This window comes from Gopherus evgoodei, unplaced genomic scaffold (genome assembly GCF_007399415.2).
Source record: "Gopherus evgoodei ecotype Sinaloan lineage unplaced genomic scaffold, rGopEvg1_v1.p scaffold_82_arrow_ctg1, whole genome shotgun sequence".
Classification (NCBI taxonomy): Eukaryota; Metazoa; Chordata; order Testudines; family Testudinidae; genus Gopherus; species Gopherus evgoodei.
In genome coordinates, this window is record NW_022060103.1 from 248,899 (window position 1) to 266,051 (window position 17,153).

Here is a 17,153-nt window from a genome sequence, read left to right on the forward strand (position 1 = left end):
TGTAGTTTCATTTTGATGTTGGAATGTTTTGTTTTCAAATTTGCCACAATACAATATATTCAATATAGAATGTTTGTATAAATATACAATCTAAACGTTGAATGAAATGAGTTGAAAACGCTTAACTTTATCCAATAGGTTTGTTTCTATAATGTCAAAACGTCATAAATCTCGTAAATAGTTTAAATAGAATATCTAAGTCTATACTAAACAAAATAAGAGTTGCCACATTTTGGCCTAATTGGATTGACGGCTGTTGATGTCAAAACATTTTATGTGTGTCCTGGAAAGCTGTGGGAAGGTTGCCAGGTTCTCACCTGTGCAGGGGGGCGGGGGACTGACGCTTGGAGGGGCTGTTGAGTCAGCGTAAAGCAAAGGGACGAGCTCCAGGCAGGGCTGAGCGCTCATTCAGAATAACGCCAAGTTCGGGCACCGCTGCCGTTAGCTGCCTGCAACCGTCCAGCTGTTAAGTTCTCAGCCATTTTTGGCTCTTTTTAACTTTCCCAGTTATGCCTACGCGACAGCAGGGACTTGAGCTAGGCTAGGAACAGTCTCGAAAGCCTAAACAAAGTGAAACGAAAGAAGACTCCAAAAGCTTTCTGGATCCTTGTGACATCAGACACAGCATTGGAGAGAGCTAGTAGCACAGACCGGGTGTGACTGACTAGGATGTGTCAACTCTAACATTCTCTGAAAGTTATAATGTAGGGAAATGCAGCCAGCGCCTAAAGCTGGAATCTCGGCGGCTGCTTGCTTTGGAGGGCAGAATGTCATATCTTACAAAACGTGCATATTCAGTGTCTTGGCTGATTCATTTCAAGACTTATCAGTCGAAAATGTCCTGTTCTGCCAGACACTTCACTTTGGACTGACCAGTGATTTCCCGCCCGATCTGCTTTGTCGAAAAACGGGCGAACGAAGCCACGTGTAGTCAAGATTTCAGGAGTCCGAGCAAGTCCCAAAATCATCTGCTCTACGATCAGTCCCCGTTTCTCGTTACAAATCTACACTTTATTTGCTGCCGGTCAGAGGTTTCCATCCTGCCCTCTGGCTGCGGGATCATAGACCCCTCTGCCGACAGACGCCTGCCCCATCTCCCTGCTTCCGTACTGAGCTCGGACTCTGGGCACAGGCAGGTGCGACAGGAGACACTGGTGGTCCAGGCTTTCCTTCCAGCTGGCTGGAACCTGCCCAGGCCCATCCTCCAGCTCGCTGGTGTGTGTGTGTGACTGTTGTGGGAGCATCGGGATCAGGACCCCCGACACGCTGGGCGCTGCACAGACGCCCCGGCCCCCCTGGACTGAGTTTGGGGTCAGGCCAGGCGCCGACAGACACACACTCACACACCTCTGGGTGGGACCAAGAGCCAGGGGGCTATTTAATGGGGGGTTGACTGGGAGTCCTCCCAGGTGCATCCCCCCGATCTTGACACGTCTCTTTGATTTCCTCCCCCAGGGAAGAAAAATCTGAGGACCAGAATCTGCAGGGCCTCAAGGACAAGTCCCCGAAGGCCAAAAAGATGAAGAAGGAGAAGCAGAGGGAAGCTGAGCCGGCCGAGGCGGGCAAGGCAGAGACGTCCGAAGGAGCAGGGGCCACCCCGGCTGCCCCCGAGGCCTCAGCCTCTCCCAAGCAGCGGCGCTCCATCATCCGGGACCGCGGCCCCATGTACGATGACCCCACGCTGCCCGAGGGCTGGACGCGGAAGCTGAAGCAGAGGAAGTCGGGCCGCTCGGCGGGAAAGTACGACGTCTACCTGATCAAGTGAGTGGGGTGGGGGCAGAGCCTACGCCTCCCAGCATGCACTTGGTCTTGGGGGGGAAGGACTATGGCTCCCAGCATGTACTGGGTCTCTGGTGGGGGGGAAGGACTACAGCTCCCAGCATGCACTGGGACTTGGGGGAAGGACTACAGCTCCCAGCATGCACTGGGTCTCTGTTGGGGGGCAGGACTATGGCTCCCAGCATGCACTGGGTCTGTGGGGGGTGGGCAGAACTACAGCTCCCAGCATGCACTGGGTTTTGGTGGGGGTGGGGTGGGACTATGGCTCCCAGCATGCAGTGCTGTCCCGAGCATTGTGTGCTGGGACTTGTAGTATCACCTTGGGGTCTGGTTAAAGGCTCTCCAGGAGAGACCAGAGCTCCCAGCATGCCGTGCTCTTCCACAGCCCAGGAGCCTTGCCCATTGGCTGGCAAAAGACACAGGCACGATGAATGTTAGCCAGAGTTCCCAGATCCCCAAAGGTTGGAGGAGGATCTCCTGGATCGTGGGGCCCCCAGTGTGTCCCCCACATCTTCTCCAGACCCCCCCAATCCCCTGCTGAGCAGCAGCTGGACAAGCTGGGGAACCGAGCCCACAGAGCTGGTGCTATGGAGGTCTTCCTGTCTTGGGCAGTGTGTGGGGGATCCCCTGCTCACCCACTTCCTTGTGCCCGCTTGGAGGGGTGGATCCTATTAACCCTTGTTCTCCCAACCCCGCAGCCCCCAGGGCAAGGCCTTCCGCTCCAAGGTGGAGCTTATCGCTTACTTCGAAAAGGTAGGGGACACCTCCCTGGACCCCAACGACTTCGACTTCACGGTGACGGGCCGTGGCAGCCCCTCACGGCGAGAGCAGAGGCCCCCCAAGAAGGCCAAAGCCCAGAAGGGCCCCGGGACGGGGCGTGGGCGGGGCAGGCCCAAGGGCAGTGGCTCGGCCCGGCCCAAGGCGGCCGCCTCGGAGGGCGTGCAGGTCAAGCGGGTGATTGAGAAGAGCTCCGGCAAGCTGCTGGTCAAGATGCCATTCCAGCCGGGGCCGCCGGGGGGCACCGGAGGGGCGGGGGGGTCGGCCACCACCTCAGCGGCCCCGGGGGCGGGCGGGCGGCGGCCGGGGCGCAAGCGGAAGGCGGAGTTGGACCCGCAGACACTGCCCAAGAAGCGGGGACGCAAGCCGGGGGCGGCGGCGGGGCCTGTGGGGCCAGCGGTGGCCGAGGCCAAGAAGAAGGTGGTGAAAGAACCATCCTTCCAGGCCGTGCAGGAGACGGTGCTACCCATCAAGAAACGCAAGACCCGCGAGGCCGTGGCCCTGGAGGTGGCCCCTCCGCCCCCCGAGCGCAGCCCCAAGGGACCCCGTCCTGGGCGCCGGAGCAAGGAGAGCAGCCCCAAGGGGCGAGGGGGCAATGCTGCCCCCGCTTCCCCCTCCCCTAGCCGCAAGGAGCCACAGCCGCCCCCCCCACCGCACCAGCCCCCCCCCGAGCCTCTGGCCCAGCCTCCTGCCAGCCCCAAGGACAGCGTGAGCCCCCCCGAGGCTCAGGACTTGAGCAGCAAGGGGCAGCCGGAGAGCGACGGCTGCCCCAAGGAGCCGCCTAAGACTCAGCCACCCGCTGTGCTCTACAAACACCGAGGGGAAGGGGAGCGCAAAGACGCTGTGTCCACCTCGTCGGCGCCCCGGCCCAGCAGCAGAGACGAGGCGGTGGATACCAGGACGCCTGTCTCGGAGCGCGTCAGCTGACTTTGGGCGGCCCACGTCTAGCGGGATGGATGGACAGACAGACAGACACACACACACACCCCCAAGACGAGAGGCAGCTGCTCCCGGGTAGGGCTCTGGCAAAGCACCTCCCCAGCCCCACAGCGCCCCCTGGCTTCCACCCCTCCTCCACTTCTCCCCCCCCTCCCCGTTTTTAATACCAAGAAGCACAGTGAGGGGTGTGGACCCCCCCTGGGTTGGAAGCCACTTTGCACTTTTTCTATAAGAGAGGGGTGCCCTCCCCGATGCTTTGCTGCATATACTACTGACCAGGCCAGCTGTTTGGTGGGGCTGCCCCCCCAGCTCCTGAACACCCCCCACCGGGCGGGATGAGGAGGGGACCGTGTGTGTGGATCCCCCTCTCCCTCTCCCTCTCCAGTGCCATGTAACGTCGTCATCTGTTCAGTATCGATCCGTGTTTGTTTTGGTAGGGCCCACGTAGGGGGACTCAGCCCCTCTCCCCCAGACTCCGAACAAAGTGGGGGCGCTCAGAGCCTGTTCTTCCCGCAGGGTGGGGGGCCGAGGAACGACAACGTTCTTCCACTTCTTTCTCAACGTTACTAGCTTAGGAAACCATTTGCACTAACCAGCCTTTGGCAGGCTGGGGATAGGGGGTCGGGTGTGAAACTACCTGTAACTCTTGGATCGGTACCGAGGAGGGGGGAGGGCAAAGCCCTGAGCATCAGTGGGTTTCTAACGGGGCTGCTTCGGGAGGGGGAAATCCAGGGCTCTCCATTAATACCTGCGCTTCCCCCCAGCCCCAGCTGCCCCCACCCAGCCCCAGGGGCATGGCTTGTACTGTCGGGCGGGGGGCAGATGGGAAGGGAAAACCTAGCTGAAACCCCCCCAAGGAGGGCTGTGCCTTTTTTTTTTAATGATTGACACAAAGGGTTTAAAATAAATTCCTCCCCCCTCCCTAAGGTGAGTGAAATGGGGAGGGGCCGATCCCCTCTGCTCAGAGCCCTGCGGCCAAGAGAGAAATACACCAGAGGCTGAGCTCTGTGCTGTGCATAGCAGTGCGGTACAGCTCCACCGGCCCAGAACCCAGCCCTCCCCATTGCAAACCGGAGTGACTCTGCATTGACCGCAGGGGAGCTGAGATCAGGACCCTGCTCTGGCCCCATTGCAAACCGGAGTGACTCTGCATTGACCGCAGGGGAGCTCAAATCAGAACCCAGCTCTGGCCCCATTGCAAACCGGAGTGACTGCATTGACTGCAGGGGAGCTGAGATCAGAACCCAGCTCTGGCCCCATTGCAAACTGGAGTGACTCTGCATTGACCGCAGGGGAGCTCAAATCAGAACCTAGCCTTGACCCATTGCAAACCGGAGTGACTCTGCATTGACCGCAGGGGAGCTGAGATCAGAACCCAGCTCTGGCCCCATTGCAAACTGGAGTGACTCTGCATTGACCGCAGGGGAGCTCAAATCAGAACCTAGCCTTGACCCATTGCAAACCGGAGTGACTGTGCATTGACCGCAGGGGAGCTCAAATCAGAACCCAGCTCTGGCCCATTGCAATCAAGAGTGACTCTGCATTGACCGCAGGGAGCTAAGATCAGAATCTGGCCCTGCCCTCATTGCAATTGAGGTGATTCCAGATTAACCCCGATGGAAGCTAAAATAAGAATTGAGCCCTGCCCCGTTGCAGTCAGGAGTAACTCTGGATTGACCATGGTGGGAACTAAGCTCAGAATCCATCCCTGCCCCGTTGCAAATGGGGGTGATTCCGGATTCACCCTGGGGCAGCTGATCTCAGAATCCATTCTAGAGAGTAACTGAGACTTCCTCCTGTTTCTCCCCTGCTGTCGCTGAGCTGGGTCCAGTTTCCCACCAAGGCTTTTCGGGGGGTGGCCAGATCTGACCTGGGGGGGGGGGAGGTGCCTCTAGTTTTCATTTAAAAAAAAAAAATCTCCCCAAAGCCAGCAGAACAAGGCCTTATTCCATGGTGTCCCGTGCTGCCCCCCGATCCTGGGGGGGGGGGTCCCATGCTAGGGCCGGATGGAGGCTTTGATGTGCTTGGTGGGTGGAAAGGGGGTCCCAAGGGTGACCTCTCCCGGGGGAGGGATCTAGCGACACTCACTGCCAGGGCTTGGCAACACTTTTCTCCTCAAAGTTGGGGGCACAGAGAGGGAAGCTTGGCCCTGGGGCGGGGGTTGGGGTGTGTTAATCAGTCCTGCGCCCAAGGGACAAATTGGGCAGCTTGACCCCCTGCCTGCTGCTCTCTTCAGCGGCCAGCCACCAAAATTCTCGTTCAGTTCCCAAGCGTGCTGTGGGGGGCAGCCCGCTGCGCCCTGTTTGTAGCACTTTACCCTCCCCAGTGGCACTCACTCCCGGGGCTGCTCAGCTGCCTGGGCCAGGAGGCCTCCCCTCGGCACAGAGTGATTTGGCTGGTGACAGGCAGCATGGGGCAGAGCCTGAGGCTTCCCTGTGGCCTCTCCGGCTTCACCCGCCCCACACTAGGGCTGGGGACAGAAGGGAAGCCCCAAGGTACCTGATCACTAAAGTGGGGTGCTTTTATTGCAGGGCATCCTAAGCCTGGCTGGGAACGGTGCCCCCATCGTTCCACGCTGAGCAGCTGCCAGCAGAGCCCAGCACTCTGAGTTGCTCTGCACGGCTTGCCCAGGGCTGGTACGGACACCGGTGTCCCTCCACCACCACATCCAGTGCAAGTGGGGCTGGAGTCGGCTGTCTAGACATCTGGGGCCAAATCTGGAGTCTGCCTCCTTGGAACCCTGGCTCCAAATCCCCTTTCCTGACAGCTGGACTTGCAGCTTCAGGAGGAGAGCGGTACTTTTGCACTTTAAGGAGGGGAGCCTGGCTAGTCACTGAATGTCTCTTTATTTTTGCTTAGGTTTCCCTTCACCTAACAACAAGGGTCTAGTGATTTATCTGAGTGGCATCGGCTGGGGGGGCAAGAGACCTTACACCCACCATGACAAAACTTTACACCTGCCGCTTGGCAGCTGAGCCGCAGTAGGGCCAGATCAGAATGTTCCCTGCGGTAGAAACCCCACTCTCTGGCTGTAAAATTCAGAGCAGCCGGTAGCCTGGATTCCCCTGGACATCCTCCTCTTTTCCTAGCCTGTCGTGCAAGAAAAAAAAAGGATTGGTGGGTGAAGTGGGATTTCATGGGACCCCCCAAGAGCAGGAAGCCAAAGGGGGCAGTGCTAGGATATTTTCACCCCATTCTTATTCCTACATGGCCAGCTCAGCTGTTATATCCCCAAACCGTCCCCAGTGAAGACTCAGAGTGAGCCGAACTGGTTAAAACAGGACCCCCCCCATGATAGATTTGCAACTCACCTCACCCCCATGTGAAATTGGTCCCTGCCATCAGCTGATCCCAGCTAGAGTTTAACAGAAGGCCTGACGTTTGGGCTTGGTTTCTGTTTCCAAGGGTGGGGGGACATGATTTCCTTCTGTTTTCTGATTTATTTTTTAACGCACCCCCATAACGCACCCTGAAGCATCAGAGTTTTCTATACCTACCTGTCTAGTGCGTTACAAATCAGTGGGGATTGACTTGCTTCCTTTCCTTTCCTTTTCATTCCCTTCTTTCTGCTTGTGACTGACAACAGCGCCTGAGGGGGATTTAAAAACTCACCCCAAAGCACCTGTCTGGTGGGGGGACGCAATCTTCCTCTTGCTTCTTTACAGGATCCCTGCGACTTACTAGCGTAGGATAAGGGACAATAAACAGATCCTTCCAACCTGCTTGCCAGTAGCTTTCTCTGTGACCAGAGCTGTGATCTTAGTGGTTCTGGTTCTCTCTCTAAAGGGACCCCCAGCCCAGCTCTGGTGTGGAGGAGCAAAAGGGGCAGCTCATGCCCTAGGGGAGTGGGGTGGGGTGGGGTTTTGCACTCCTCTGCTTGTGTCTCAACTCCTGAATATGTCTGATCCTGAAGGGGGTGCCCTTGGAAGCACCCGTAGCAATGAGTAGACCACTCGGATCCTGGCTGCTGTGGGCTGGGAAGTCCTGTAGTGGTGGAATCAGGACCCCAGGGGATACAGGATCAGACCCTCCATTCTCTCTCCAACCCTGTGTGCATCTTGGGCGAGCCAGCCTGCTCTGCGTGCAACGCTGCTTCCTCCTTGGACACCCGGTCAGCCTTAGAACAGCATGTCTCCAGCTGGCACCAAGTGGGCATGACTCTGCCTGCTGGAGGCCTGGCCCTTCGCCATCGCAATGGAGCACTTTGAGCAGCCACGTGGCCAACTGGCATAGACCGGACTGATTGCTTAGGCAATGCACACATACCTGCTGGATGACGTAACTGGCGCTAGGAAGACCTGGTCTTTGTGTTCCTCAATGTTTCCCCCCTGATGGGAGCAGTGCCCATGATGGCCCGCAGTCTGGGGCTGTGCTTAGAGACCATTCTGGCTCCTGCCCTTTCGTTTAAGTTAGCAATAGCCGCTCGGGAAGTAGCAGTTTTGAATTGCTGTTCTTCCAAAAGACGAGTAGCCCGAGCGTTCAACTTCCAAGGGGAGGGGGTGGGAAGATCCCGAAGAGTCCAGATGCTTCCACCACGGTTGTCTTCCTGCCCTCTTCCGGATCCAACCCCCCTCCCACCCCTCACTCACTTCCCGCTCCCCAACCCTTGGGCTGGGATTTCACCCTGGATGGGATTAGAGGAGATGCCGTGGGATTCCTCCACCACCCACACGCAATCTGTTGAGTGCAAAAATTTAAATCTATTGGTAAGCTCGCCCTCCCTAGGGCCAGAGGCCACCTCCTTTTTCCTCCGCTTCCGTCAGACAACATCTTTCCGCTTTCAAGACTCAATAGAGATTGTCATATGACCAAATATTACCAGGACTGTTAATCAGTGTATGCTGAGTGCTTGCCCTTTGTATACAGCTGTAAACTCCCCCGTGTATATCCGACTCTTTCTAGCAAGAGGCTGTCTTGTTACCTTTTTTGCCTTTTTGGTTTTAAACAAGTTGTTCTTTTATCTTGTTAAAAATTCCAGAGAGAGAGAGAGAGACACACACACACACACACACACACACAGAATTGGGATTTTGGTTCAATTTTAGTTTTCCCTGCCTCTGCTAGTCGTTTCTTGGGGGGAGAGGGGGGAACAAAAAACATGGTGTTTTGAGATTTTATATTTGTGTGTCATTTCTTTTAGACTTGCCCAGTCGAGTTTTAAAAAAAAAAAAGAGACAGAGGAATGTCGGTGAAGTCTTCTGTGTTTTCTGTTTTCCTTTTGCGATGACCTGCAGGTCTGTATCGTGAATGTTTCTAGAAAGTAATTGTCCCAAACGCACGTTTCCACCATGATGCTTTACAAAAAAACAAAATAAGCAAGCCTCCGAGAGCTTCCAATCGAAATTGGTTTTGCTCACACTTGCAACAGAAATCTACACTTATTTGCTCTTGAAGTGCAAATGGAGGCCTGCCTACTTCCCTGAGGTACTCACTGTTAGATTCTCAGCTGCTGCCACGTCCGGACAGTCGACACCTTGAATCTAATGCCGAAAGGGAGCCTGGGAGTTAACGCTAGCCATGGGCCGGGGGGCATGAAGTGCAGACTTTTAACAAGGGAGTCAACCACTTGGACAGACAGTTCATGCAGTGTCCATCACATGCCATATTTCAGTCAAAGTTGGGCTGGATTTTCTAATTGCTTTATCACAACTTTGGGATGGAGGAACTGCAGGGGTGAGTGGCAGCTTCTGGCCGTGACAGAATCATAGAATCTCAGGGTTGGAAGGGACCTCAGGAGGTATCTAGACCACCCCCCTCTCAAAGCAGGACCAGTCCCCAACTAAATCATCCCAGCCGGGGCTTTGTCAAGCCTGACCGTAAAAACCTCTAAGGATGGAGATCCCACCACCTCCCTAGGGAACCCATTCCAGTGCTTCACCACCCTCCTAGGGAAATAGTGTTTCCTAATATCCAACCTAAACCTCCCCCACTGCAACTTGAGACCATTGCTCCTTGTTCTGTCATCTGCCACCACTGAGAACAGCCGAGCTCCATCCTCTTTGGAACCCCCTTCAGGTAGCTGAAAGCAGCTATCAAATCCCCCCTCGTTCTTCTCTTCTGCAGACTAAACAATCCCAGTTCCTTCAGCCTCTCCTCATAAGTCATGTGCTCCAGCCCCCTGATCATGTTTGTTGCCCTCCGCTGGACTCTTTCCAATTTCTCCACGTCCTTCTTGTAGTGTGGGGCCCAAAACTGGACACGGTACTCCAGATGAGGCCTCACCAATGTCGAATCATGGGGAATGATCACATCCCTCGATCTGCTGGCAATGCCCCTACTTATACAGCCCAAAATGCCTAAGCCTTCTTGGCAACAAGGGCCCACTGCTGACTCATATCCAGCTTCTCGTCCACTGTAACCCCCAGGTCCTTTTCTGCAGAACTGCTGCCTAGCCACTCGGTCCCCAGCCTGTAGCGGTGCAGGGGATTCTTCCGTCCTAAGTGCAGGACTCTGCACTTGTCCTTGTTGAACCTCGTCAGATTTCTTTTGGCCCAGTCCTCTAATTTGTCTAGGTCCCTCTAGACCCTATCCCTACCCTCCAGCGTATCTACCTTTCCCCCCAGCTTAGTGTCATCCATGAACTTGCTGAGGGTGCAGGCCACACCATCCTCCAGATCATTAATGAAGATATTGAACAAAACCGGCCCCAGGACCGACCCTTGGGGCACTCCCCTTGATACCGGCTGCCAACTAGACATTGAGCCATTGATCACTGCCTGTTGAGCCTGACAATCTAGCCAGCTTTCTAGCTAGGATTTGAACCCAGCCGATAATTACATCTTTAACAAATTCCGTGTCAAAGTGAAGGGCTGGAATAAAACCAATTACCGTTAAAGAGAGCCAGTCTGCTATAAAATCTATGGCCCCACTGGTAGCATTTCCATCACTGTGTCACCAAGCAATGCCAGCTTCTGCCCGCTGGGGAATCCCAGTGGAGTTGCACCAAAGCTGATCAGAACCCCAACCTGAGATGATTAAGCCAACACCACCTTTAAATAATTCTCCAGGCAGTTGACAAAGCTGGTTGTCTCATTCATTTTGTGGGTGTCTTGTTCATAGATTCCCTGGCCAGAACGTCCCTGAATGAATTCCCGTTTGAATGAGAGCATGGGTTGGTTTGACAGCAGATGGAAAGAAAAACGGGTTATTTAAAAAATCTGGAACATTGTGAAGTTGCCACCAATGGCAGAGGCAAACCCTTTGGCAAAATTGACTAACTTTTGAGTGGACCACGCCCCCAAATTTCTATGAGAAACCAAGGGGGAAAAGCCAACAGCCCCTAATTTAATTTTAACTCTGTCTTAAAGTGAATCCTAGAAGCTTTTATCTCTCCCATCCCTGCAATTCAAAGATTGATTTTAAACACAAGAGATTGTTTAAAAAAACCAAAACGACTAAATCCATGGGTTTTGCTAGCAGAGTTCTGGGAGAATTTGTAACTTCTAGAGGATTCAAATGGAAGGTGACTCCAAAAGGTGGAGCAACACCCCGCTCTGATTATCTGCGGTGGGTCATGGCCACACTACACAAGCTTGATGCTGGGTGGATCCCAGATTTGTGCCGTTTTCAAGGGTCTATTTTAAAATCAGTGGCTTTTGATCTTTTCAGGTGAACTAACAAGTAAAGGTGACTCTCTTCCACGGTTGGCATCTTTGTGGGTATAGCTAGGGATAGACTTGGTCCCCTGGCAAAGGAATCTGATGGATCCTGGATCTGAATCCCATAATGGCAATAAAAAAGGATCCTGGGAGATTCCCAGCTCATCCCATCACCGAGGGGAAACCTGGCTTGTTAAATTAGTGCCAGCCCAAACAGTTTTGCTAGCAACGTTCTGGAGCCGAATGAATGCTGCTTGGGACGCAGCTGGGGAATTTGACTCAAGATGTCTTAAATCTTAAGCATCAGATTTTTAGTTCCAGGCAGAAGAGGGAGCCTCTTGGCCAATCTGAAGAGATGTTTTACTTGAGGATTGGTTTGGAAGTCACCTATCATTTCTTTCTTTTAAAAATCTATTTTGTTCCAAACCCATCTGAATTATATATATTACATACGTATGTGTGCAGTTCTCTGCATCCGGTGGTTGCATACTTGGGACAATTGCTTTACAAAAAGACCCCAAAGTAGATTGTTCTCCTGAAATCAATCTTGGACACTTTGTTCTTTTCTAATTTTTGTGTACAGCCAAAACGTCTGAAAGCACTGATGCTATTTAAAACAAGAGATTTGAAAAAAAAAAAAAGGCAATTTATTAAAGGAAAAATTTGTACCATTTCAGTTACAAAAGAAAGTGAAAACGACAAAATCCATCTGAATGTACATGTCTATGTTTCAAAGAAGTCCACACAGATTAATCATTGTACCTTATTTATTATATAAAAAAGTTTGCCTTATAAATTTACAAGAAAAACAAAAAACCCTACAAATGTCTATTCTTTTTGAGTCTTTGTGTTGTTTAAGCCTTGGCAATTGGAAAGCAGCCGCCACAACGCTCTGCACGGACTTTTGGTTTTCAGACTCAAACTCTCTCCATGTAAACCCAAAGCGGAGATCGTTTTGATTTTCAAAATCTCTCTCGTTATGGATGTAAAATCAGGTCCAAAGTCAGCTCAAGTACTCAGCATACGTTATCTCAGTGCTATAGTTTGCATCTCCTTGTTGGTAAGTACTGTACTCTGTGCTAGAATTGATCTATAAATCTGTGTCAATTTAACCCAAGGTTTGTTTGAGCTCATTCATTATGCAGGCAAATCTGTCCCGCATCCCCCCACCCCCGTGCGGGGGTGCAGGTCGCTTGGGGACGGAGCAGACGGGCTGATTGGGCTTTCCTAAACGAGGGAATCGGCCCCTAGTGACCTCTTCTGAGGATGGAGGGCAAGCTGGAGTCTCAGCTGAACGGGCCGCGGGGGAACTGCTCAGCCCATGTCCACACACAGGCCCAGCTAGCAGCGTGGGGGTTGTGGACGAGATTCGCGCTGCTGGCGGGGCTCAGCCCTGGGCGGCCAGCCGGGCTTGAGAGCCTGCGCCACAGCAGCCACACGGCTGAGCGGAGCTCGCACTCCCCTGGCGCCCCCAGCTGCAGTGTAGACACCCGGAGTGCTTTGGGCTCAGCTCCTCCATGGTCATGCCAGAGTCACCACTCACTGCAGAGGGGCAGGCTGGAGTCTGAGCTCAGCTCCCTGCTCAGTTCAGAGTCACTCCTGATTGCAGTGGGGGCAGAATGAACCAGCCAACCTAGGCTTCCAGCCGGTCCCAGTCCCAGGACTACCGGTGCAGGAACAGTGAAGGGCTGTAGGACTCCCCTAGAACCCAGGAGTCCGGGCTCCCAGCCCCCCACCCTGCCACTCCCCTCCCAGAGCCGGGGGGAGAACCCAGGAGTCCAGGCTCCCAGCCCCCCACCCTGCCACTCCCCTCCCAGAGCCGGGGGGAGAACCCAGGAGTCCTGGCTCCCAGCCCCTGCTCTAACCACCAGCCCCCACTCCCCTCCCAGAGCCGGGGGGAGAACCCAGGAGTCCGGGCTCCCAGCCCCTGCTCCCCTCCCAGAGCCGGGGGGAGAACCCAGGCGTCCTGGCTCCCAGCCCCTGCTCCCCTCCCAGAGCTGGGGGGAGAACCCAGGCGTCCTGGCTCCCAGCCCCCCCTGCTCTAACCACCAGCCCCCACTCCCCTCCCCGAGCCAGGGAGAGAACCCAGGCGTCCTGGCTCCCAGCTCTCCCTGCTCTAACCACCAGCCCCCACTCCCCTCCCAGAGCCGGGAGAGAACCCAGGAGTCCTGGCTCCAAGCTCCCCCTGCTCTAACCACCAGTCTCCACTCCCCTCCCAGAGCTGGGGGGAGAACCCAGGAGTCCTGGCTCCCAGCCCCCACTCCCCTCCCAGAGCCGGGAGAGACTGGAACAGGAACGGGGCCCAGGCATCCAGGGCAGCAGCAAAAGACTTGGGATCCCGGGGGGTTCATGCAGCCAGAGCATCCTTCAGGCCATGTGTCATTATGACGTCATAATGGCCCGCTGACATCACAGTTTGTGGGGTGAACGAATACAGGGGAAAGGGCCACGCCCACTTCCCATATATCCTCCTGCACATCTGCAAACCCCTCCCCAGAGCCCTGCCCCATTGCTCCCCAAAACCAGCGTCCCCTTGCACCGCCCCACACCCCGCCCCTCCCTGAATCCCCCCCCGGAGCCCTGCCCCATTGCTCCCCATAACCAGCATCCCCTTGCACGGCCCCACACCACGCCCCTCCCCGAATCGCCCCCCGGAGCCCTGCCCCATTGCTCCCCAAAACCAGCATCCCCTTGCACCGCCCCACACCCCGCCCCTCCCTGAATCCCCCCCAGAGCCCTGCCCCATTGCTCCCCATAACCAGCATCCCCTTGCACCGCCCCACACCCCGCCCCTCCCCGAATCCCCCCCCCGGAGCCCTGCCCCATTGCTCCCCATAACCAGCGTCCTTTTGCACCACCCCACACCCCGCCCCTCCCCGAATCACCTCCCCGGATCCCTGCCCCATTGCTCCCCCTAACCAGCGTCCCCCTGCACCGCCCCACACCCCGCCCCTCCAAGAATCCCCCCCCAGAGCCCTGCCCCATTGCTCCCCAAAACCAGCGTCCCCCTGCACCGCCCTGTGATGCAGTAGGGACTGTCTGTGTGGGGAGTGGGAGATCAGGGGAGAACTTTAGGGGATGGACGATGCCAGGGCCTGTAACCTGAGCTAGGTAAGGGAGGGGAAAGGTCAACACCTTTGCCCGGGAAGGGGACAAAGGAAGGGAGTGGCAGGAGGGAAGCAGTTTGAGTTTGGGCTTGGGGCTGTGTGGGCGGAATTCAGGGTATCCTAGCTAGGATCCAAGCATCCCTGAAAGCCCAGAAGGACTCAGGTGGAGGGGTCCTGACTGTGCCTGCAAGCTCTGCTGTAACCTGTGTCCTGTTGTCCAATAAACCTTCTGTTTTAGCTGGCTGGCTGAGAGTCACTGTGGGTCCCAGGAAGAGGGGTGCAGGGCCGGACTCCCCCACCCTCCGTGACAACTGGTGGCAGCGGTGGGATATACTGCACCCCGTGGACGGTGCTTCCTGCAGTAAGTGACTGGGGAGCAGTAAAACGAAGGGGTGATTAACCCCTGGGAGTGTGTGCCCAGCGAGAAGGACTTTGCAGTAACAGGGTCCCCCGGGGGATTGCAGCGAGCGGTCCCAGGGGTGGAGGAGTCTGCAGCTCGACCCTGGCAGAGAGGTGGTGACCTCAAGAAGGGCTGGTGCACTAGGGGTCCCCCTGGAAACCGTGGGGAGCGGCGAGCACCCCAGCCTGTGAGTGGCCAGCAGGAAGATGTATGCCAAGCGGCGCAAGTGTGACCTGCTGGAGCTATGCAAGCAGAGGGGGCTGCACCCAGGGAGGCTCACCAAGGACCAGCTGATTGTCCAGCTGGAGGAGGGAGATCGCATGAATGAACGGAGCCCTGTCTCTGAGGGGAGCAGCCGAGCAGATGCAGCGCAGGCACCAGTGTCTGTCCCCGCTGGGAGTGGTCAGCCGGCAGACGAGGGCTTCCCGAGACCCCCCCTTCCTAGGCCTAGGGGAAGGGCGGGGAGGAGCCCAGTGTATACCGAGGGCACCGTGACACCCCCGGCCAGCAGGGGAGCCTCCCGGCGAAGCTCACCCCCCAGCAGGGGATCCTCCCGGCAACGCTCGGCATCCGTGGAGCGGAGGCGGCTGGAATATGAAAGGGAGCTGAGACGGGAAGAGCTCGAGTTAAAGAGGCGAGAGCTGGAGGAGAAGGCGAAACAGCGTGAACATGAGAGACCAGCGTAAACATGAGCGGGAGGAGAAGGAGAAACAGCGTAAACATGAGCTGGACGTGGCCCGGCTGAGGAGCAGTGAGGCCCCGGCTGTGGTGAGTGAGGGGGGACCCAAGCCTACAAAGAGCTTTGATAAGCACTTGCTGCCCCGGCGTAAGGAGGGGGAGGACATAGATACCTTCCTGACGGCCTTTGAGAATGCCTGCGAGCTGCACAGGGTTGACCCTGCAGACAGGATCGCAGTTCTCACCCCCTTACTGGACTCCACAGCCGTGGAGGTGTACAGCCGACTGAAAGGGGCGGAGGCAGGGGACTACGAACTGTTCAAACAGGCCCTGCTCTGCGAGTTTGGGCTGACTCCTGAGATGTACCGGAAAAAGTTCCGGAGCCAGCGTAAAACCCGTGAGGTCACATACCTACAACTGGTCAACCGGGCGCAGGGGTATCCCGCAAGTGGACAGCTGGGGCCCAAACTAAAGAGGACCTGCTTGACCTATTCATACTGGAGCACCTGTACGAGCAGTGCCCGTCCGACCTGAGGCTGTGGTTGATGGACCAGAAGCCAGAGAACCCACAGCACGCAGGCCAGCTGGCCGACCAATTTGTGGACAGTCAGGCAGGGGATGGCAGGGAGGAGTCTCGAAGGAGCAGGCCTGCCTCAACGCAGAGAGAGGGTCATCATGGGAACTCCCAGCAGGGGCCTATGGAGAACCCCCCCAAAAGGGGAACATCCAGCGGCAGGTCCCTCCGACCCACTCAAGGGGACCCACGAGACATGGGCTGCTATCGCTGTGGCCAACGAGGTCACATACGGGCCCAGTGCCCCAAGCTCAGGGACAGACCAAGCAGACCCAACCCGCAGAGGGTGGACTGGGTAAAAACCCAATCGGAGGAGGGGCTACATTCCCAGGAAAGGGGGTTTGGCAACATACCACCTGTGGATGCTCCAGGTTCCGGGTTTTTGGTTTACAGGGTGGGTGCGGGGCTGCCCTCCGGAAAGAGTGCATTGTTTCCCTGGAGGTAGATGGGAGGAAGGTCACTGGGTACTGGGACACGGGCGCAGAGGTGACGCTGGCCCGGCCCGAGGTGGTGGCCTCAGATCGGATGGTGCCCGACACCTACCTGACCCTGATGGGCGTGGGCGGGACCCCATTCAAGGTACCTGTGGCAAGGGTACATCTGAAATGGGGGGCCAAGGAGGGCCCCAAGGATGTGGGGGTACACCAATATTTGCCCACTGACGTGTTAATGGGAGGGGACCTTGAGGACTGGCCTAGTAACACCCAGAGTGCCCTGGTCGTGACTCGTAGTCAGAGTCGGCAAAGGGCACTGCACCCCGACAACGGGGAAGGTACTCGACCCGAGGTGCAGGACCCTAACCCAGGGAGCGGGGAACGCCCAGGGGCACAGTGCAGAGAGGCTACGGCCTCAGACCCAGCCAGCAAGAGAGAGCCGGTCCCCATCCCTGTCCCAGCTGCTGAGTTCCAGGCCGAGTTGCAGAAAGATCCCTCCTTGCGGAAGCACAGGGACCGGGCTGACCTTAGTGCGGTACAGACCATGAGGAGAGGTTGCAAGGAGAGGTTCCTGTGGGAGAAGGGGTTCCTGTACCGAGAATGGGCTCCCCCAGGGGAAGTAGAGTCATGGGAGATCAGGAGGCAGCTGGTGGTTCCCCAGAAGTTTCGCCACAAGCTGCTGTACCTGGCCCATGACATCCCTCTTGCAGGGCACCAGGGAATCCGGCGCACCAGGCAGAGGCTGCTACAGAACTTTTACTGGCCTGGGGTCTTTACCCATGTCCGACAGTACTGCCAGTCCTGTGACCCCTGCCAGAGGGTGGGGAAGGCCCGGGACAAGGGGAAAGCGGCTTTGAGGCCTTTACC

General features: G+C 56.3%; 2 protein-coding genes across 2 annotated transcripts in view; both read left to right on the forward strand.

Annotated features, from left to right (window-relative positions):
• The window catches only part of MECP2 (methyl-CpG binding protein 2), a 30,173-nt gene extending 21,491 nt beyond the window's left edge, over positions 1–8,682 (forward strand). Inside the window, exons 2-3 of the mRNA XM_030548093.1 lie at positions 1,456–1,761; positions 2,478–8,682. Of these exons, the coding sequence (XP_030403953.1) occupies positions 1,456–1,761; positions 2,478–3,483 (1,312 nt within the window). The 3' untranslated portion in view covers positions 3,484–8,682. The remainder of the gene's footprint in view (positions 1–1,455; positions 1,762–2,477) is intronic.
• Positions 3,502–17,153, forward strand: part of IRAK1 (interleukin 1 receptor associated kinase 1) — a 30,690-nt gene continuing 17,038 nt past the window's right edge. Inside the window, exon 1 of the mRNA XM_030548091.1 lies at positions 3,502–3,570. Coding sequence (XP_030403951.1) covers positions 3,513–3,570 — 58 coding nt within the window. The 5' untranslated portion in view covers positions 3,502–3,512. The remainder of the gene's footprint in view (positions 3,571–17,153) is intronic.